The sequence below is a fragment of the Solanum lycopersicum genome, chromosome 9 (genome assembly GCF_036512215.1).
Source record: "Solanum lycopersicum chromosome 9, SLM_r2.1".
In the NCBI taxonomy this organism is placed as follows: domain Eukaryota; kingdom Viridiplantae; phylum Streptophyta; class Magnoliopsida; order Solanales; family Solanaceae; genus Solanum; species Solanum lycopersicum.
Genome location: NC_090808.1, coordinates 9,163,437 through 9,186,332, shown reverse-complemented (window position 1 = coordinate 9,186,332; position 22,896 = coordinate 9,163,437). Strand labels below are relative to the sequence as shown.

Here is a 22,896-nt window from a genome sequence, read left to right as displayed (position 1 = left end):
CCCCCCACGATGACCTCCTTCGAGATGAAGCAATCGAGCATCCATTGGAGATCTTCATCTCTTAGCTTGAAAAAATTTGAGCCCATCTTTCTCTAGTCCTTCGATTCTCAAGATTTTCCCGAAACAACATGTCATTCAAATCTCTAAGAGTGTTCTTATTATCCAGGGTATGCAATTCCTGAGTCTCATGTGCTTTTGCTAGATGACTCAAAATCCACCATTGAAGGAGCAAGTTACATCCTTGAAAGTAACGATATCCCTCTCTACACCTTCTTGGGGCTCGATATATTTTGAATAATAGACCAAAGGTGATGGGATAATATTTCACTTGTCCTTGATTCTTAAACCCTTTGAACAATGTGTGGACAAGCATTATCACTCGAGTTTTGATACTCAAGCTTGATCCGTATGGAAAGACCATTGTTCCCAATAATGCGACGACAAATACCAAGGGTCAGATCTCGTTCCATTCTCGATATGTAATTTTGAACTCTTGGTTGTAATTTGCATAAGAGCTCGTGTGTCCAAATCTGACGTAGAGATCTCCCTTGGTGATCAGGGGCGGCCCATCTGGTCCTTTTGGGTGCTCAAGCACCTATTAATCGTGTATAAATTATATATATTTGCATAGAAATTAAGAGGTAATGTATAAAACTTAAGTGGAACTTTCGCAAATAGCCACTATGATAAATTTAATTATGCTTCATAGCTACAGTTTGCATATTTATGAGTTGTAGTTATAGTTTAAGTTGTCTCGTTTGTATGATTCGTAGTTGTATATAATTCAAGTGTACATATGTATAATTTAGGCTCAAGTCATTATGGCGCCTTAGAGTTGTCTGCATAATTCGCATACACCTTAACTAAAACTTGTACTTATTGAACACTTATACCCCTTAGAATTAATACCTATTTGACATTTTTTAATAATCAGCCAAAGATATGAGATGTGTGCAATACAATTGTTGTGACATGTCATTGACATAACAAATGAATGAATTAAATGATGACATGTAGCATTTTAATCTCAAAATATTATTTTAAAAGTGAAATTCTAAAAAATAAGTAACTATTTTAAACTATTTATCTAACTAAAATAAAATCTAAAAAACTCAGCCACACCCACGACAATCCCTCCTCTTCCTCAAACCGTGTTTCAGTTTCACCAGCGACATAGTAAACCATCGCCTTCACCTCTTTAATTATTCTTCATTGAACCTTACCACTTGAGCCTAGTTAGTATGTCATAGTTACACACTCAAGCTAAAAATTCATTCTCCTTTTAATAGAATATCATCAAAACTTTTCATTCATTATTACTAATCATTTATCATAATTATATGAAAAATAATGACTTTTGCCAGAAAAATTGATTCATACTACTTTTATTAAAAGTAGTGGAGTTATGCCGAAAAATTAGAGACTTAGATATCTATGTAGTAATTTAAAAAGAAAACATGAAAGAATAGAAAAAAGCAGAAAGAATTTGAGAGAATGGGAGAAAGGTGGAGGGGTTAAAGAGATAAATTTTCTATCATTGTATTGGGAAGAAGACCGGCGTTTCTTTTTCTTTTTGTTAATTATTTTTAAAAAATAATAGTTGTACAAGTTGGAGAATTAAAAGAAAAGAAAAAAATATTATTTCAAGCCTAGTTAACACGCTTAAAGAGGGTGAAACACATTTTTTTTGTCATGTCAGCAATTTGTGTTTAATAAGAATGACTTTTGAACAAATAAGGTGTTCAATAGAAATAAATATATTCTAATTGAGGTGTCTAAGTGAAATATGCGGACAACTTTGAGTGCTCGTGGAGGACTTAAGCCTATAATTTAGTTATTTTTGTATAAACTCGAAATAACAAATTTATACAATTACAAACATTAGAAGTGTAAACAGTTATACAAATCTGAATCATAAAAAAGTTATACCAATTGTATTATACAAATTTCGAACTATACAAAACTAAAAAGTTGAGCCGCGTAATTATAGCTAAAAGTAGGTCACAAATTGTAACTATGACAAACTATAACTATGTTAAATAATTAATTAATATATGTTGCTTATACGCCTAATTTTTTCAAAAATTAAAGCCTGAGCACCAGGTACAAATGACTTGGCTGGCGTAGTGGTTACAAGTGGGCGTCAAGGCTGCTAGTTGCTCTTATTCCTCTTAGCACCTCTTTCTACTTATTTATTTCAATTTGATTTTTTAATTTATTTTTCTCTCTATGTTGATTGTACTTTTCACTTATTTATTTCAATTTGATTTTTTGATTTATTTTTCTCTATATGTTGATTGTACTTTTTTTCCTTTATGCCCTTTTGCTGACTTTTTCTAAACAGAATTTTATTAAAAAACTTTTCCTCTTCCTTTTTTTCTTTATTAATAATAATTATTAGATAATACATAAATATACCCTTTAATTTAGTTTTAAATCACATTTATGTCCTTCAATTTTTTGTATGCACAAGTAGATATTTAAATTTGTATAAAGTTGTACAAATAGACACACATGTACTACATGATATCCTACGTGTCATTTTTTTTATCATACGTGGTGTCCTATGTGTATAATGACATGCAATACTCATTTGTTTACTTGTTCAACTTTATACAAGTTTAAGTCTCTACTTGTACATACCCAAAGTTAAAAGACATAAATATAAAATGAGGGCAAGTTAAAGGACACATTTATGTATTATGCCTAAATTTTAGGGAAAATTGTATAAAATAGCAAACTAATAATCTAAATTAAATTGAATAGCTAGGGTTTGATTTAATTGTGCTCCATAGGAAACATTGACAAAAATTTGCCAGACGTCTCTCTCCCAGAAGTCTCGCTCGCCACTCTCTCATTCTCGCCTCTCTCGCTTTATACACAGAAGTGTATAATTTCTGTTTCTATTTTGTATAAAGCGAGAGAAAATTGTATATACACATGCAAAAATGTATATCTTCGTGTTATACACTTAATTATATAATTTACAAACATTTTACTTCAAATATTGCAGAGAAAAAAGCCAAAGAATTATACAATTGTGAATTATCCAATTGCAGTGAAATACAATTTTTCTAGCTTTATACAACAGAAGTGTATATATTGTGTTTCTGTTTTTGTATAAAGCGAGAAAAACATATATCTTCTTGCTATACACTTATAATTATGCAATATACATACATTTTAATTCGATTCAACTGTATGCAAAGCTAATTATACAATTGCAGCGAAATAGGCCAGCGAATTATACAATTTAGGCCAACGAATTATACACTTTTATATGTATAGTGAATTATACAGTTTTTATGTTTGCTATGGAGCGCAATTATGCAAAGTTTGCTATATTATACAAATATGATATTTTTTTTTGCTATATGTGAAAGTTACCCTAAATTTTATTATAGTAGTTTTATAGACCTTTTTCTCTATGATATTTAAATATGATTGTCTTTCTTAACACAAATGTTAAATTTGTGCACTTATATTTTGTAATTGATAGCTAAAGGAACATCCACAATCTTAAAATTCCGAATCTGCCATTGTTGGTGACTCAACTCATAACTTTGGGTTGAAAGTGAGGGGTGCTTACAATTCCCTCTCGTTTACATATTATAATACATTTTAAAGATACGAAATATGTAAGCAAATAATTCAAATGTTTTTTTTTTTTTGTATTTATTATTGTATATTCACCAAGTTACATGTCTTCAGTGTCACCAGAAATCCCCACAAGAACAGCAGCCCTGCTTAAAATGATGAAATCTGTAGTTATCTCTTATTATGATTTCTCGATTTGTAATCTTCGAGATATGCTTCATTGTCGTATGACAGTCCAAACATATCCTAATGTTCTTGAACACACGTATAGTGGTTCCCTTAGGTAAGTTCAATAGGCCAAAGCAAACTGCTAACCGTTCACTGTGAAATAAGCATTTCTCTTTCGTAACCTTACCGAGTTCTCGAGTTGTTTTGTTCTCAATCTTTTGCATCAGATTATCCAATCTCGAATATACTTTTGGCGTATCTATATGTCTTGCATCACCAGAAAAGAATGTATGAATCTTTGCATTCACCTCCAACCAGCTACAACCGGGTTCCTTCTGGACTGACTTAGACTTCATCAGCTCTCTTTGATTGAGTGCATCCCTTACCTTGCCGGCTTCAACATACATGTTCGAGAGAGTGACATATACTGATGCATCACCAGGGTCGTGCTCTAATATTCTACTGGCCGCCATCTCTGCCATTTCAAGGCAACCGTGAAACCTGCAACCTGCTAGAAATGGTCTCCAAATTGGAGCATTAGGTTCAATTGGCAGCTGGTTTATGAATTCGAGAGCATCCTCTAACTGCCCTGATCTACTCAGAAGGTCAACCATGCAGCTATAGTGATTCTCTTCAGGTGGAATTCTGTAATCTCTAGTCATAGACTCGAACAACTCTTTCCCTTGTTGAACTAAACCACAATGGCTACAAGCAGAAATAACCGCAAGGAAAGTGAAACTCGTTGGTAATATCCCTTTCTCTACCATCTTTTCAAACAAGAAAATAGCCTTTATTGGATTACCATACTGTGAATAAGCTTTAACCATTGAATTAAACGTCACGTCATCTGGTTCAAATGTTTGACAGAAAACCTTCTCAGCGTCCTCTAAATTACCACATTGTGCATATGTTTCTATTAATGAACTCGCCACGTGCAAGTTTGCCCCAAACTTCCCCTTAACTACCCAAGAATGCACCTGCCTGCAGATTGCAAGGGATGGAAGTAACGAGCAGGCCCTCAGAGTAAGTGAACATGTATACTCATCACAAGCAATATCATTATTTAGCATCTTACGGAACATCTCCAATCCGGAACCGACCTCACCGTTGTGAACAAGGCTGGTTATTACTGCATTCCATGATGCACAAGATGCTACACGTCCCATTTCCTTGAGCTGTTTTCCAGCATTACCCAGTTCTGCACATTTTGAGTACATCTCTATGATGGCAGTCCCGACAAATACCTTTGAGATCATTCCATTCTTAATTGCCTGGGCATGAAGTGCGCAACCATAATCATGATAGGCTGCAGAAGCTGCACATGAAAGGGCTACAGAGTAGGTGTATTCATTAGGTTCAGTATTGTTCTTTCTCATCAAACAGAATTGTGTCAATGCCTTATCGAAAGCCTTTTGACGGTAAAATCCAGATATATATGCAGTCCAAGATATAAAGTTCTTACTAGCGAGTCCTTCGAACAAATTCTCAGCCTCCTCAATCATTCCAAAGTTGATGTACATCGTCAAAGCTGAATTTCCAACCACTGTAAGCGACATAAATTCCAGTTTTACAATATGAGCATGCAACTGTTGTCCTACTTGAACAGACTCACAAGCAGATAACAATATCGAGTATGTATAATGGTTTGACACGATATCTAGAATATCACCCATCTTGACAAAGAAAGCAAAGGCTTCAGATTCCATTCCATTGCTTACATACCCAGAAATCATGCTATTACACGAAGCCACATCAACGTAAGACAAACTACCAAATATCATCTCAGCACTTGCCATTTCACCACACTTTGCATACATATTAAGAAGGGCTGTAGCTACAAACTTATCGAACCAAATCCCCGTCTTAATTATGAAAGCATGGTATAATTTTCCAAGCTCAAAACATCCTTCACTACTACAATACTTCAACTGCTCAATCACATATTCCTCATCCATGTGATTGCTAGCACGATCAAACCTGGACTCTCCTAAAAACTCATCCGTTACATCGAAATTCCCATTGCTTTCCATAACCATTTCACCTATATCTACACATTCAGTAACACACAAATCTGCAACTGAAATTCTAGTTCTCTTAACAATTTCATCAAGCAGTTGGCGTGCAGCAACTAATTTCAGAACAGACACATTATTTGAAGAATATATGTATTTTCTCCGATGGCCATTCACAGTTAAAGGTAAAGAACAAAACGTTAAGCTACTCATTTGGAGCTTCAAAAATTCACCCAAAAATTTGAGCTCATAGAAATACTAAAATTGGAGCATAGTGGAGATACGATGGGTGTTTTGGTAAATTAACTTAATACATCCATGAATTATGATAGAGATCCATTTTCAGCCGTCCATTTATATTCTTGTAAAAGATAACATAACCAGAAGCGTGCAATCAGCAAAGGCGTATGGATTTTGCATCTGTTCTATCTCAAAAGCCAGTTAACAATTTTCATTTTCCTCAAAACCTAAGAGAGTTAACTTCAAGATTTGTTTGCAGAATTGAGTATGGAAGCTTTGCGATACCTAGACGAATGTGCTTCTCGAATAGTCTAGGTAGCTATTATTGGAAGAAGAGGAAAAAATACAAACATATATTGGTTAAGGCAAGTCGAAAAGAGTCTCCGTATGAAGTTTTAGGGGTATCTTCATCAGCGACCGCCGATGAAATCAAAAAGGCATATCGCAAACTTGCTCTCAAGTATCATCCCGATGTTAACAAAGAGGTAAAGAATTTGAATTTTAGTCATTTCTGTGGCATGATTTGTTATTTTGCTTTAGAGAAAGAAATGTTTCTGAATCGAATTTAGCCATTTCATAGCGTTCAGCGCTTTCTCTGTTTCTGATTAAAACATTCAGAAATCCACATTTCCTCATTTTGGATTGTTGTCAGAGAAAATTTAACCGGAGTAAACTGCTGTTACTATTCTGTATCTGTTGAACATAAATGCAATTGAGGCGTAGACTGGTATATACTTTCGTGTGGTCATTTAGCTTGGTGATTGTTGTCACTGAACTATTCTCTTGATTGATAAAATTGATATTTTGCATAGGCTTAAAGCAATGCTTCTATGTGATCAAATTGCTGCTCATCTATGCTATATATATCACACAAATATTTGCAGAAGTGGTGATAGCTAAAATGTCTAAGGTTGTTTAGATGTGTTAGTATATGACATAACACTGTTTACTGTTTGAAACAAGAAAAGAAGAAAGGTGGAGATGATTAGGGATCGAAGTCTTGAATGTGGATTCCTCTCGACTTCTATACTAGTGGTTTGTCTTTATGTATGTCCTTTACCAGTTTTTGGCAGTTAAGGGTTGCAGAAGTGTAGCAACTTATTCACTGCTTTATTTTGTTCTACAAGTTAACCTTTATCCCTATTGGGTCGAGGCTGAGTTTTGCTGAGCACTTCCTGTTGGTAGTGCTATCTCGGCTCTTAGCCTTGTGAGAATTCATAAAATGAAGAAAGCTAAGACTCTTCAACCTCGGGATAACTATATTGTCGTAGAAAAGACGACATTTGTCATTGTTGCTTATAGCTGTAGTGGTTCAGCAGTATAACCATCCGATGCTTGCTTTGTATCTCACTTCTCCAAGGGCCAGGATTAGCTCTAGAAATAACAAAATATGTTAGTCTAGCGACAGAAATTCCATACAATAGTGCAACACAATTTATTTTACTTTAGGAAATCAAGGCATCATATGTTAAAGGGAAAATGTATAAGTACCCCTAACCTATGCCCGAAATTTCAAAGACACGTATACTATACTAAGATCCTATTACCGTTGAACTTATTTTATAAATAATTTTCTACCCCTTTTCGGCGTACGTTGCACAATCTTCTGGGCTCAGTGCTTGCTAACAATTTTGTCAAGTTATCTGGTTGATAGTGTCACGTAGGCCGAAAAGGATAGAAAATTATCTATAAAATAAGTTCAGGGTTCTGACATTTCCGGCAGGTTGGGGGTACTAATGCGTTTTCCCTATGCTAAATTACCTATTCTTTTTACAATGCATATTCCTTGTTGGCGACAGGAAAGAAACAAGAAAAACAGATTGCCCTCAAGTTAAAACAGGGATAGGAACTAAAACTTCTCTTCCTTTCAAATGAACAAAACCTATTTTTATTGAAGTACTTATCCAGATTCATTTGATGTCTTTCTGTATAGCAAAATGCTCAAGAAAAATTTATGAGGATTAAGCATGCATACAACACACTATTGAACTCCAAAACCAGGAGGCGATATGATTCAAGAAGTGACACCTCAAGTTATTCATATTATAATGGAGCAGAACGAAATAGAAGTGCTGCAGATGAAGAAGACTTTTATAGCTTTGGTAAAACATCTTTGCTAATTGTGATATTTGTTGCTGACTTATTCTTAAGTTTTGTTAGTATGAGTGATTGCTTATGTCCAGACATATAAAAATACAGTTTTCTACAAATAGTCCTTGGCACAGCCTCATAGTATAGCAAAAGTGGTTTTATCTGGCCATCTCAAAGTCAGGAGATGGTTCAAACCTCTGTCTTTCTGTCCTCAAAAAGTACTAGATAACTCTTATAAGAATTATAACACGAATGGTTAAAGCATCTGTCATTCATCAATTAATGAACTAGAGTGTGTAATCTGATATGCCTCCAGTTTCTTGATTGAACTGTAAAGTTTACGAACAAAAGCATTTAGGTTGGACTTCTGGGGGATACATTTGCTGACTTTATAGGCACCAGCTCAAAAAGTAGAAAGAAAATCTTACTTTATGAGGATTGAGGTCTTACTTTTACCATGACGTTTAGCTCTTCAGGCCTCCCCCACTCCCCAGACTTCTACAGACAAACAGCATGGGTGACGGGGGGTGGATGTCAAATCCACCACAGAACCTGAATTATGTAATAGAGTTGGATGTTTGAACCCAATGTTGAATATTGTTTGTGATACCTCAAAATAGTTACATGACACAAATATCTTTGAATGTAGCATTATTTCCATATACAACATCCAAGTATAAGGCCAGTATTAAGTGTTCAAGAGGTTTCACCTACCATATTCATGCTAAGAAACTGTGTGTTAAAAAGAATGCTCAAAACGAAACAAAAAAAAAAGAGCAAGAAAAATAAAACAGAAATATACGTTAAACTATGCAGCAAGGCATTTTTTTTTTTTTTGCTTTACATTCTTATGTTTAACCCCTTCATGCTGCAGGTAGCTTTTTCAAGGATGCCCAAATAAGCATAGGTAGATTATAGCTAAAGATACAGTATCCATTATTGTCAACTGTGCTAGGATATTTATTCATTTATAGTTTGTCTTGCAGTTGAACGAGTCATGTGCTCAAGTCTAATTTCTTTCTGCAGCGGACTTCTTTAAGGATCTCCAAGAAGAATTTCGGAATTGGGAGGCAAATGTTGCTTCCACCGGAAAACCAAAGAGTTTATGGGAAGAATTAGCTGTAAGGATTTAATAAATTCAACCTATGAGAAAGAAAAACACAATTAACAAATCTAGAAATGATAAATTCAACTTACTTTCCACGCGATAAAGAAAGAATCAGAGTTTTCAATTTGATTGTTGACAGGAAATTGGAGAAGAATTCGTTGAGTTTTTAGAGAAGGAGCTGAATATAACTGATGCAGATGTAGAAGACGAAAACAACAACGAGAGACCCCAGAAGGGCAATGCACAATCTGGAACTAGTAACGAAAAACAAATGAGAACAGATAAAGATAACAGTATAGAAGAAAATATTGATGAGATTGAAGCAGCTCTTGCCCAATTGAAAAAGGAATTAGGACTATGATGGCATTGAATCGATACTCGCAAAGAAGAGCAATGAAATATTGAACATCTTTTTGGTTGTGCCTGGCTGCAACAAAAATGGTTCACCTACTTTAAACCTGTACCAGCTGAAAATCAAAAAGGGTTTGCTTTCTTTTCCTTGAACACCTGCTGTGATTGACATTTTCTATAGTAGCCATGGAGAACTGTCTGCTGCATCTTTTGACGTCTAAGAAATAGCTAGTATAATTGATGCTCAGACGAATACAATGATTTTGGTGTTTCACATGTGAAATTTAATAGCAAACAGGAAGATACTTATTAATTCTTGACGATGGGATGATCGGCATAGTACTCCTTAAACTACTACCATATGATGTTCATGGCGCGATCAGGTTTCTGCACAGTTCAGTTTTGTGTTGGTTATTTGGACTATAGTTAACTCAAGCACATGAAAAAATGGTCAATCCTTATTTAAGTGTTCCATATTTTTCTGGCAAAAATTAGTAAGAGTGTTTTTCTTATGAAAACAAAGGGTGAAAAATTAGAACTTATTTATATTAAAATAAGATAAAATTCCGTAACTAGGCAAACATGTGATATTATTTACCTTGCACAATTATAGTTTGGAAGAATTACAATTTATAGTTATAAGTTAGGATTTTATGGCTATTTCCTCTCTCCTCTCTCCCTCGCCTCTCTCCTCTTTTCTTTTCTCTCTAGCTCACCTCTCTCTTCTCTCCTCTCTCTCTCTTTCATATGTACCTCGCCTCTCTCAGCTCCCTAGTCCCTGCCCCTGCGGAAGTTAGTCCTATGAATGCATATGAGCCGGTAGTAGAAGTATCACAGCATTTGTAGCATATTTCCAAACCACCTTCATTTACTCAAAGGCTAAAGAAGAAAGTTGAGGATGGTAAGTTTTTGAATTCAGCTTATGTTTGTTTTCTTGAGTTTATCAGACTTAATTATATCTGTTCTTTAATTTTTGTACAACTGTCTTTATTCTGGTGTATCTCATATCATTTTGTCAATCATCAAAACTACGTAGAATACATTTGAAATAGGAAAAGAAATTACAATAGCAAAAAAAATCGTCACTAATTAATTATTTTTTTAATCATTAACATCATATTGTGAGGATTATTATAATAAAGCCCAACATAATTTCCTGAAAAGAACTAATATCATATCGTGGGGTTTATAGATCCCAACAATACATTACATTAATAATATCATATTTTAGGGGTTACACCAATAATGTCAAAATATCTCCAAAAATTCAAATTTCATTTTGTTAGATGTTTTCTTAGCACATATATTATTTTGAAGTGACAGAGTAACTACTCAATTTGAGATTTGACCCAATACCTACATAGTAGAAGATATATGTCATTTTGAAACAAAAGATATTGTCTATATTCGTGAAAACATATAAACTGTCTGTTGCTTGTCAAAGAATAAAAGTGTGACAATACTTAGTGTTACAACTCACGAGCAACGTATAAACTAAGATTGATATTTTTGTTTTTTTGTTTCACAGTAGGTATTTGGACTGCACGATCCACTTGAGGGTTGCGTTATGATTTTTTTTCATATTCAAGCTCGAACCTGAGACCTCTAATTGCAGGTGGAACAATTTTATTAGTGCACTATAACCCAGTTTGGTAGATTGATTTATAGTTTGTTAACTCTTTTTTAACAGGTTATGTGTTCCTCTTTTCCCTAGCCAAAACATAGTGTGGAATACGTATCCTTTCATCGAGCCACATAAATGGACTATTTGTATTCCTTTCGGTCTTGTTTCGTTTTTTAATGGCTTAACTCATCTACGGCCACTTAAAGTTGTCCACATATTTCACTTAAACACCTCAACATGTCCATTTTCCTATTAGACACTTCAACCTTAAAAAATAAATACCTATCAAACATTTTTCTGACACCTAATTAAAAAATGAAGTGCGTGCAACACACACGCAGTTGATGTGGCAAAATAACAAATTAAACTACCACATGTGACATTTTAGTTTAATTATCTTAAATAAATGAAATTAAAATACCAAAAAATCTAAATCTAAAAAAAAAAATAAAAAAATCCACCTCACCCCACCCACCCCAAACCTCCCCTTCTTCTCTTTCCCTTAAAGGTAACCCTTTCCACCATTGTTGTTGTTCATCTAAAAAAAAAAAGTGGAGATTTTAACATATACTAACTAAGAATTTTTTATTTTTGTTTCTCTTTATCGCGTCTTTTTGTTCCTATTTGAAATTGATGTTGTTATTTTTTTACAAAAAATACGTTCTTATTAATATTAATTCGAATTTTGTTTCTACTTTGTTGTGGAAGAAGAAGGGGTTGTGCGTCTCCATTTTTTTATGGTAAGGAGATGTGGATGATAGCCTTCGTTTTTTCCAGCAAAAAAATATGAATGGTGGTATCCATTTTTTCCGGCAAAAAAGATGTTAACATATAATTTTAAATCTGAAAAATTAGAACAATGACAAGAAGAAATATGATAAAACAACATATTAAGGCTTGGAATATAAGGAATAAAGTGATGTTTGGATTTATTATTGCCTTGGAATTCTTATGTTAATGGTGGATTGTTATGAAGAAATAGGAGCAACAGGGTGGTGCAAATTTTGAAAAGGAGGATTTGAAAAGATTGTTATTTAAAAAAAATAATGAGAAAAAAAGTTTGAAAATTGTTGATTAAATGATTCACGCGCTCATTAAAGCGTGAATCTCACTTTTTTGCCACATATGCACAACGTGTTTAAATGGTTTAAATTCAGAACAGTCCAGGTGTTCAATAGGTATAAGTCCTAGTTAAAGTGTTTAAGTGAAATATGTGGACAACTTTAAGGGCCGTCTATGACTTAAGCCTTTTTAATTTGTTTGTGTCGTTATTTTTCTTTTTTTTATCTGTTATGGAAAGAATGTTTTTTTTAAATTTTTTTTGTGGTAACTCTTTAATACTACCTTTTTACATGACATGTTTAAAAATATAAAATTAAATGACATTTTGATACATTCCGTATATATATTAGTTTAGGACCACACATACAAATATTGTTCTCTTTATTATTTTTTTTGAATTCAGTGTCAAATCAGAATCAAACTGACAAATTGTAACAAAAATAAAGTATTGTCTTAGATGTTTATGTTTCTGATTGAATTCAAAAAAACAGCTTCCAAGGTATTCTCAAGTTACAAGTTAATTCCACCTATAGTTACAATTAAACGTTTGAATGTTATGCCTCGATACCAACAAAGCCAACTATCAGAATCAATTTGGTAATCAGTAAAACGTTGAAGCTTTAAGAAATAGAAATTGATGCAAAGTAAAAAGACTTTTTAAGAACGAGACTCCGTAATACGATAAATAACCTTGAGAGAAGGAAATAAAAATAAAGTATAGTGCTGTGTAACAATAAGCGTATAATGTTTTATGTCCACATATTTTAACTTAAAAGTAAAGGACTCGTATGCTATAGGAGATCTGATGTATTTAATCGAACAAAAATCACGTTTAAGTATTGAGTTTAATTTTATCTGAGTTTTATTTCCTATATTAGTAGATTCACTAAACCTTATCTACTATAATGACAAAATTCATTATCAAGATAAGTTTACAATTATGATGTTAAAGCTGTGTTACTTTTATCATAATAGTGATTAGTGAATACCATTCATTTCGTTTCAAGTGACAATGTGACTTTATCTTTACAGCCATAAAATTAAATTACTTTTGAAATGGATAACGGGTTGTAAGTTGTAAATTGTATTAGTTCAATTACTATAGCTTAACCAAAAATAGTTAATGATTTTATTATCATAGCAGTAATATAGTTGATATTAACTTCAAACTATATAGGGATACATTTCTAAAAATAACTTATTTTAAAAATAGTTTTGTAAGTTTAATATTTTTTTTTAAAAAAAATACTTTAATTGAGAAGTAGCTTGTGTTTGATTAATCATTTTGAAAGTTTTTGAACAAAAATTAATGCTTGATCAAGCTTTTAAAAAGTATTCTTTAAAAAAAAATTCTCAAAAATATTTATTAAATAGCTTGGATATTCCGAATAAAGTACTTATTTTCTCTTTAAAAATTGGCCAAATACCTTATTTATTTATTTTTAGAAAAATACTTTTGCCCTCCTAAACATGTTTTTATATGCATGTATATACACTTATAAGTTAAAATTGGTCCACAAAGACGTGATCCCTCTTATATCATCCATTTTTATTTGTTATGTTGTAATTTTCAAAAGTTAATTTGAATAATTTTCAAAATTAAATTAGATTAAATTAATTTGATATTTAAAAAAAAATTAGATATTCAAAAGTTACACGAAAAATACTATAAATTGCAATATTTTATATATCAATATCATAAAAAAAATATCATAAAATATTAATCAAAGTGTTTATAATTTGACACTAAAAAAAAATTTATAATAATCAAAAGTGACGAGAAATAATATATATTACGTTTAATCTTAAACTTAAGTAATCCTAAATTGAAGAATGGGAAAAAAATTAAGTGAAAACGGAGAGGGGCCTTGATCTCGAATTTAATTGCAATAATTAGGCCGTGCAACTCCTTTCTAGACGCTAGAGGTATTAATTAATTATTTCAATAACTTCCCTTTTTTTTGTTGTTATTAAAAATGTTAAACTATAATTCAACAGCATATAATTAAATACCTACGTAATCTTTTAGGACAGTTAAAGAAATAAAGCAGATGTTAGATAATTGACCCCTTACACATGATTCGTGAGCTTCATTAATTATCTTTATATTATATATATACACAGGTACTTTCCATGTACGGTAGACAGTTAATTTATATTTTATATGAAGTAAAAATAAAAAATGTAATAAGTATTTAAGAACGGAGGAGAGGGAGTTAATAAAATAAATTAATTATGGTCAAAGGGAGCCTTCATGAGATCACTAATCTGGATTTAGAGATATTAACTACTCCTTACCTAATCTGCCATTCAAATCGTTCAATTCATTAACAAATCAATAATAGAATCCTGGTAGACCATGATAATTTGGTTTTCTATACCTAAAACAGCCCTCTAATTTTGACACTAATTATCATGTCATCTTTCAATAATTATCTTAACTAGAACAATATTACAAATCATATTTTATCTTATCTTAAACCAAAAGGAGTACTAGGCGTCAACTACCTTCGAAATAAAAATAAAAGTTTAATTGTGTCTAACTTGAAAAAAGGATATGTAACACTATCTTTATATTATCGGTAAAAACAACTTACAAAAGAAGCTAGCTACCCCAAAAGTAAATCAACCTTTTGTGGACTTTTCATTAGATTTCAATGTAGAATTATCTTTAAAAAAAAAAAAGGGAATCATCTAATACAAAATCTTGACACAATTGTGTACATTTAGTATATTTTGTAGAAGGCATGATACTTATATTGGACCCTAAATTTGACTTTAAATTTTAATTTTGATCTTCAATTTTCATAATGTACAAACAAACACTTTAACTACCCAACTTTTAAATAAATAAACACATGAGCCCTGTATGACAAAATACAAGTAGGAGGAAAAATGATATTTAGGATGACATGCAGGACATGTGTGTCTATTTGTTCAACTTTTTATAAGTTTAAATGTCTACTTGTGCACACTCAAAGTTAAAGGACATAAATGTAATTCGAAACTAAGTTAAAAGGACATATTTATGTATTATGCCTTAGTAGAACAATCATTTAACTGATGCCATCGAGTTTCAGTAGCTAAAGAGTAACCAAAAACATACTTGAGTATACAAATATAATTTTTTTAAAAAAACATGAAATATGATTTAAATTCTATTAAATTCATCAGTTGGTTGAAAGTGAGAATTGGAAAGAAAGCCACGAGGGAAAATGGAGTTTAACATTACTATTAGGGTAAAATTTGAAAAAGAAAAATATAGTGACAGTAAAAATAGGATTATGAACGTTTCCAAATTTCAAAAACAACTTTAAACAATATTTAAAATTTTTATGGTCAATCGATGATTTTCAAGTATTTTTTAAAAAAATTAATAAATATTCTCAGACTCGAATAAAAAAAAGGATGAACCAATCTTTAAATCAAAGCATCACTATCAAAGAACTTTTTCTTTTTCATATTTAATGATGCCACTTTTCAAGTTTTAAGATTACTTTTCGTTGCTATGATGAAACTTCCTAAATAAGGGACCAAATAACAAACGATATTCTATATATGGAAATATAAAATGATATTCTAAATTTTTAATAATCTAAAAATAGAAAGAATTCTCTATTGCGTTTTGAACTTTAGGATATTCTTTCTTTTTTCTTTTTGGATAAACTTGAGTACTTGCTTTCTCATAATGCATATAACTGTATGCCCGTAACTGTTGAGCTAATTGCTTGGTTTGATTAGTTTGATTAGGAGGACAAAACTTTGATCTAATAGCGTCAGAATTTAAAGTTATCATTTAAAATTTTATTTCTATTAAATTATTGGATTTAAAATTAATAATGATTCATATTTAATAAATTTCTTCTAAAAATTCAAAATCTGAACAAAAGTTATTCAATTTTGTTGAATCCATAGTCAACGCGCTAGCTCTGGCCACCAAACCTTGATCACCCTTTTTGTTTTATACCCACTATTTTTTTTAATTATTTTCCCGTCTCAATTTATGTGACACCTATCAGATTTCGATATTCAAATAAGTCTTCGTATTTTTATACATTTTCTAAATATTTTATATTTTTATAATTACTGTGACTTATATAACTTCTTAAATAGTTTCCGAATATATCAATTTTTATAAAATCTTTAAGGATTTCATGCCAGAAATTACAATCAAACTTAGACTATTCGACTAATTAAAAAGTGCCACATAAATGGATAGTGTATTATTTTATACCCACTATAATGAATTCCATATCCTAATTTTAATTTCTTGAAATTATGAATTTTTGATCTAATAAATAATTAATTAGATGGGCAATATAGTAAATTTGGGAAAAGCATGACTTTGAAGTAACTTGACCATATTACTTTAGCTGAACTACCAAGAATGTAGTTCCACTTACTCCATATCCCAAATTGTTTAACATTTAACAAACCTTGAAAGTTCATTCTCACCAAACGCACTAATCCTTAAAAAACAATTAATTTACATACATATATAGCTAGACTCCTCAATCACAATAATATTGAAGAACAAAATTAGTAACATCTCATGGCTAAAAGTCACCAATTACTAGTTTCTGTTCCATCAACAACAAGTTCTCCCATTTGGGATATTAAATGTAGTTTCCATTCCCTTATTGTTCTTTTAATCGTCTCGCTCGTAGCCGGAGTAGTTTACTTGACTGGTGAGAGTGGAAAATTATTGTTTGAAGATAAGAGTAATAGTAATTCAGGTAGGAGAAAGGAAAATGAGGAGTCATTAATGTATTCTTCTTCAAATAATAGTAAGTGTAATTTGTTTTCTGGGAAGTGGATTTTTGATAACAAGTCTTATCCTCTATATAAGGAACAAGATTGTAAGTTCATGTCTGATCAATTAGCTTGTCAAAAGTTTGGAAGAAAGGACTTGAACTACCAACATTGGAGGTGGCAACCTCATCAATGTGATATTCCAAGGTTTTCCCCCCTTTACTTTCGATTCATGATAAAAAAAGACTATTTCTTTTTCATGTTAGTAGTATATAATTCGTCTATGCATAGTATAACATGCATGTCTGAAAGTTAAATAAAGGAGGGTTATGATAGGTTGACAGGTCAAAACAAAGTTATCAATACAGGTTATAGCAGGTAACTTGTCTTATTATCCATGTTACTATTCACGCTGTTTATGGTTATGATAGTTAATGTATAAGACTTGATAGTGTACAAAGTTTTATACATACTTTTAGGGTATATATAAAAGTAATTAAAAAGTAGTTGATAAATAGGGAAACACATGGGAGTGACACTTCTATAAAAGAGTTTGTAAAGTAGAGTTTAGCTATAGTTTTGTTTTTATGTTTAGTTTTGTCTCAATGAAATACATATGCAGTTAGTGACCTTGATATGTTTTTTTTTTTTTGGGGGGGGGGTATTTTTTCACAAAATAGCCAGTCAGATTCATGGTTTACTTTCTTAATGATATACATGAATTATATACTGATTATACATGACTTATACATTTATCGACTATTTTTAGTTTAAATGACTAAGTGAACAATTTTATATAGGTTAATTATTCTTCTTTGTTATTTTTGGATATAGTATATTTGAGCTTTGGGTGGAATGTTTTTGGTGTTAAAAAAGGTTCAATGCAACAAAATTGTTGGAGAAATTGAGGAATAAAAGACTTGTGTTCGTGGGAGATTCACTCAATAGAGGCCAATGGGTTTCAATGGTTTGCTTGATAGATACAGCAATTCATGATTCTTCCCTTAAATCAATGAATTACAGATACAATACTTCCTTGATCATTTTCAAAGTTAAAGTAAGTCTAAACTAATATTTCATTCTTCTATAATTCTTACCAATTATTCTGGTCTTCTCAATTTATATGACTAATTTTCTTTCATAATCAGTTAAAAAAAGAAAGATACTTTTTTATATTTAATAACAATTTAACTTTAAAATGTTCATTTTATATCTTTACCGAATGATTTGTCATCACACAAATATTTATGATTTATTCTAAATCACAAGTTTTAATTTCTTTTTATTCTTAAATTTCATGTTAACTCAATCAATTCATATAAGTTTGTGACAGAGAAAGTACAAAAGAACTGCCCAATTATTTACAAATTTCACTTTGCTGTTTAATTTTGTTAGGTTAATAACTAATATAATTTTTAGTAGATGATCAATAACTTCCTAGTCTACCAAGGGACAAAAGTAGAAATTTATAAGAAATGATACTGCAATTTATTAGCCAATTGCATAAATAATCTCAATGTTTAACCCAAAAAAGAAACAAGATTAAGACTTAATTCATTCGTCCTATAATTTTTACTAGTCATATGTTCAAAATATTAATGGTTTGACCACAACTTCTGTTAGAGCAATATATAATAAACCTTAATTTTTCAAAGTTTAGGATATAAAAAACTTACTCATTAAATTAGGGTGAAAGTCCAATCAAATGATTACAAGTTTCACAAGACAAAGATAGTTTAATAGTCAGATGGTCATAGTTGGCTTTGCTGTAAAGTTAACTTAGAATATTATCTTAATTTAATTAAGGTACAATTATCTAATCAACAACTATTTTATGCGTGGTTATGAATCTAAGTTTTGACCTTTACTTCCACATTAACTTTGTATCTGGTTTCAATATTATTTTTTTTTGGGATAATGCACAAGTAACTCCTGAATCTATGTTCGAAATCTAAAAGACACACTTATACTATACTAAGGTCCTATTATCTCTTGAACTTATTTTATTAATAATTTTCTACCATTTTTCGACCTACGTGACACTATCTTGTGGGCCCAACGCTGGTTGACTTTTTTCTTCAAGCTAGTGTCACGTAGGTCGAAAATGGGTAAAAAATTACTTATTAAATAAGTTCAGAGGGTAATAGGACCTTAGTATAATATAAGTGTGTCTATGAGATTTCGGGCATAGGTTGAATGTGCACTTGTACATTTTCCTTTTTGTTTTTGTCTTATTCAAAAAAGAATAATCCGGTAATATTTTAAAATAACTTTTTATATTATACATATTTAAGATCACAAGATTAAGGATATTTTTATACATTATACATTTTTAGTTTGAAATTGCAAGATTCAATTTTTCTTTAATTTTGTTAAAATTCTTATCTGATCAAAACTAGATAAACAAATTAAAACGCTGAGAAAAATTATGAATATTTATTTAATTTTTTTTTGATGATTAGGATTATAATGCAACCATAGAATTCTACTGGGAGCCATTGTTGGTGGAATCAAACTCAGATGATCCAGTGCACCATCGTCTCCCTGAGAGAATTGTTAGAGCAAATTCAATTGAAAAACATGGTAGTCGTTGGACTAATGCTGATTTTATTGTCTTCAATACTTATCTTTGGTGGAGACGCCCCCATATCAAAGTCTTGTGAGTATCACTCAAAACTTACCAACCATTAATTATATCATTAAACTTCTGTTCCCGGTGGATTTTTACTCACCACTCTTGTTTTGGTGGCAGTCTCTCTCTCTCTCGCTTTTATACAAACACAAATGTATAAAATGCGTTTAAGTTTGTATAAAGCGAGAGAAAATTACATATATACATATATTTTTGTTTCCCTCTTTTAAATCTCGCTCGTCACTCTCCCAGATATCGCTCACCACCCTCGCCACTCTCGCTTATACATACAAAAACAAAATGTATAAATTGTGTTTCTGTTTGTATAAAACAAGAGAAAATTGTATATACACATGCAAATACATATATCTTTATCCTATACACTTATAATTATACAATAAAAGTATTTCTCTGCCCAATTTTCTTTTGTCTTTTTTTTTTCGTTTTATACATACACAGATTATACAATTGATATTTTGTATGCAGTTACTTTCTTTTGTATATGTATAGCGAATTCTTTTTGTTTTGTATGTGTACAGTGAAATATACATATTTATGTTCGTTATAGAGCGCAATTATGCAAACTATAGTTAAAACATATAAATATGAACTTTATATTTGCTATATGTGAAAAGTTACTCTTAATTTTAAGAGGAGTTTATTCGAGGTAGTAATATTATTTTTATCTATATTAAGGGTGCAAACTAATCTCATAATAATTAATTCCTGGATAACTTATTCCCTAGACAAACAAGCCCTAAATGTTATTTTATCTAGGAGACCGAGAAGTATTGAAAACACTTCGAACTTGATACAAATTATTAGTTTCGTCCTTTAACTATTGACAATCTTTAAAACACTTCTAAACTTGGCGATAGTTTAGGGGTATATTCACTCATGTTGCAAAGTCAGGTGTATTTAAATTTAATTAATTAAGTAAATGAGTATTTTTAAGCTATCAATAGTTTAAAAATAAATTTAATAATTAGTACAAAGAATTTAGGAGCGTTTTTAATGCTTCTCTTTATCAAAGTTATGTGTAATAAATATTTACTGGCTTTTCAATTATAATAATCTATCATTATTCATCTTAGATGGGGTTCATTTGAGAAGTCTGATGGAATTTACAAAGAAGTAAAAATGTTACGGAGTTACGAAATGGCTTTAAAGGCTTGGGCTGATTGGTTGGAAATTCATGTCAATCGCACCAAAACCCAATTATTCTTCATGAGCATGTCACCAGTTCATGAAAGGTAATTTATCTCTTAAAACCTAATTAGTTTTACTTTTCCCATCCATAAAGTGGAACACAATTAGTTTTACTTTTTCTATCCATACAAATTAGTTACAAATGTCAAGTATGCAACCACAAGTTTTAGAGTTTTGTATTGGCTTGATTCTTATATGATCACTTAACTAATATTTATTATTTCAAAAGAAATATCTTTTTTGATTTTAATTTTCTGTAACAAAAAAGAAATGATTTTTTAAAATATTAATAACTATTTAATTGAGTGACCATTTAATTGAATCATCTCGTTTGGTATCTAAGAATGTTTAAGTGAGACTTGTCGTCCTCATTTAAAAATTAAGTTTATTTTAGGGAAAATGCACAAGTACCCTCTCAACCTATGCCTGAAATCTCAGAGACACAATTATACTATACTAAAGTCCTATTACCCCCCTAAACTTATTTTATAAATAATTTTCTACCACTTTTCGACCTACGTGACACTAACTTGAATAAAAAATTCAACCATCGTTCGGTCTACAAGTTAATGCCACGTAGGCCCAAAAGGGGTATTATAGAAAGTTATATATAAAATAAGTTTAGGGGGTTAATAGGACCGTAGTATAGTATAAGTATGTCTCTGAGATTTTAAATATAGGTTCAGGGAGTATTTACATATTATCTCTTTATTTTAAAAAACTAACTAAACTATAATTACCAACATTTTGTAACTCTTCATGGAAAAGTGTCTCTACTTTAAAGGGACCACCGCCTTTTAAAATTTTAATTATTTCAAAAGCACTAGTCTCTCATTTTCAGTTTGTTTGTTCTACATTTGTTTACTCATTTATATTTAATAATTTTTAATTTTAATTTTTTACATGATATATTTATGATCATAAGAGTAAAATACATTTTGATGCATTCCACATATTTTAAGTTTAAGACCACAAAGGTTAAACATCTTTGTCTGTACTTTCTTAAACATCAATCTTATATCTGTAAGCTGGTTTGACCGACTTATAAACTTAACTGAAACACCTTGCTCATAAATCAAAGGATCGTTCATTCGCCCCATCGACATTGAATCAACAACATAAGTTTTTTAATATCGTTGTATCAATCAACAGGGCTGAAGAATGGGGCAAAGCAAAAGGGGAAAACTGTTATAGTGAAAAGGAATTAATAGAAGAAGAGGGATACCAAGGAAATGGATCGGATCCAAAGATGATGAAAATAGTTGAATCAACTATGGATGAACTCAAACATAGAGGATTAAATGTTCATTTACTCAACATAACACAACTATCAGAGTATAGAAAAGAAGGCCACCCTTCAATCTATAGAAAACAATGGGATTCTCTTACTGAACAACAAATTGCAAATCCAAGTAGTTATGCTGATTGCATACATTGGTGTCTTCCTGGAGTACCTGATGTTTGGAATGAACTTCTTTATGCATATATTTTTAATAACTACTAAGAGTTAAAAAGAAATTTTGGATTTTGTAAATGTTTTTTTTCTTTATTTAGACTATAGTCCCATATGACATGAATATGGACCAAACCGTTTGCATGTGGGGCTGGCTTTTGTTTTTTTTCTCTTTGTGATTTTTGTTGAAATCCAAAATTGTAAGTGGTATATATGGTAATTGTATATAAGTCATAAACTGACAAAGTGACAATTGCTATAAGATGTAATCTTCATTTATTTAGGTTACAATTTGGATTTTGTGGTCGATTGCTATGTTATACTTCAAATCCCTTTTTCCTGTCTTATTGATTTTCCCCAAAAATTAGTGGATTTAATACATTTAATTGGTAGTAACTTTATTTTACTGCTTTAATTTTGAATAAATCCTAGTTAATTGTTGGTTTGCTTGTTTCATGGTACAATAACTTCCACTAGCTAAGTTTCATGGTACAGACAATGAGGATGTGTTTGAGTTTATTCTGAATTGTTTCGGGAGATTCCATAAGTTGGGTATTGTGCAACGACATGAAGTAGATTTTTTTGTTTTTCAGTTGC

At 31.1% G+C, this 22,896-nt stretch overlaps 3 protein-coding genes and 1 long non-coding RNA gene across 5 annotated transcripts; 3 read left to right on the top strand and 1 right to left on the bottom strand.

The window, feature by feature from the left end:
* Window positions 1-3,713: 3,713 nt before the first annotated feature.
* Window positions 3,714-5,990, bottom strand: LOC104649033 (pentatricopeptide repeat-containing protein At2g03880, mitochondrial-like). Its single transcript, XM_010327465.2, has one exon. It carries the CDS (start codon window positions 5,988-5,990, stop codon window positions 3,714-3,716), a length of 2,277 nt encoding a protein of 758 aa, XP_010325767.1.
* A 111-nt stretch (window positions 5,991-6,101) lies between these two features.
* LOC101264546 (uncharacterized) lies at window positions 6,102-9,887 on the top strand. Of its 2 annotated transcripts, XM_010327466.4 has the most exons (5): window positions 6,102-6,502; window positions 7,951-8,119; window positions 8,983-9,015; window positions 9,135-9,229; window positions 9,356-9,887. In XM_010327466.4, exons 1-5 carry the CDS (start codon window positions 6,185-6,187, stop codon window positions 9,575-9,577), a joined length of 837 nt encoding a protein of 278 aa, XP_010325768.1. In that variant the 5' UTR covers window positions 6,102-6,184; the 3' UTR covers window positions 9,578-9,887. The 2 variants fall into 2 exon arrangements, with proteins under 2 accessions (XP_010325768.1, XP_004246295.1); XM_004246247.5 differs by lacking the exon at window positions 8,983-9,015 and having other exon boundaries at window positions 6,124-6,502.
* Window positions 9,888-11,044: 1,157 nt separating this feature from the next.
* LOC138338107 (uncharacterized) lies at window positions 11,045-11,347 on the top strand. Its single transcript, XR_011211432.1, has 2 exons — window positions 11,045-11,182; window positions 11,258-11,347. It is a non-coding gene; the product is annotated as an uncharacterized lncRNA (long non-coding RNA).
* Window positions 11,348-16,757: 5,410 nt separating this feature from the next.
* LOC101264049 (protein trichome birefringence-like 34) lies at window positions 16,758-22,590 on the top strand. The gene is made up of 5 exons (XM_004246245.4): window positions 16,758-17,212; window positions 17,882-18,062; window positions 19,468-19,664; window positions 20,732-20,890; window positions 21,999-22,590. Exons 1-5 carry the CDS (start codon window positions 16,806-16,808, stop codon window positions 22,348-22,350), a joined length of 1,296 nt encoding a protein of 431 aa, XP_004246293.1. The 5' UTR covers window positions 16,758-16,805; the 3' UTR covers window positions 22,351-22,590.
* Window positions 22,591-22,896: the final 306 nt, after the last annotated feature.

What these genes read in the sequence shown, in the direction of transcription:
- LOC101264049 (XM_004246245.4), top strand. Translation starts at nt 16,806, where the DNA reads ATGGCTAAAAGTCACCAATTACTAGTTTCTGTTCCATCAACAACAAGT. An exon ending in CATCAATGTGATATTCCAAG is followed by an intron (nt 17,213 to 17,881) that starts GTTTTCCCCCCT and finishes GTGTTAAAAAAG; the next exon opens with GTTCAATGCAACAAAATTGT. An exon ending in TGATCATTTTCAAAGTTAAA is followed by an intron (nt 18,063 to 19,467) that starts GTAAGTCTAAAC and finishes TTTGATGATTAG; the next exon opens with GATTATAATGCAACCATAGA.
- LOC104649033 (XM_010327465.2), bottom strand. Translation starts at nt 5,990, where the DNA reads ATGAGTAGCTTAACGTTTTGTTCTTTACCTTTAACTGTGAATGGCCAT.
- LOC101264546 (XM_010327466.4), top strand. Translation starts at nt 6,185, where the DNA reads ATGGATTTTGCATCTGTTCTATCTCAAAAGCCAGTTAACAATTTTCAT. An exon ending in GGATGCCCAAATAAGCATAG is followed by an intron (nt 9,016 to 9,134) that starts GTAGATTATAGC and finishes TTCTTTCTGCAG; the next exon opens with CGGACTTCTTTAAGGATCTC. An exon ending in GTTTATGGGAAGAATTAGCT is followed by an intron (nt 9,230 to 9,355) that starts GTAAGGATTTAA and finishes GATTGTTGACAG; the next exon opens with GAAATTGGAGAAGAATTCGT.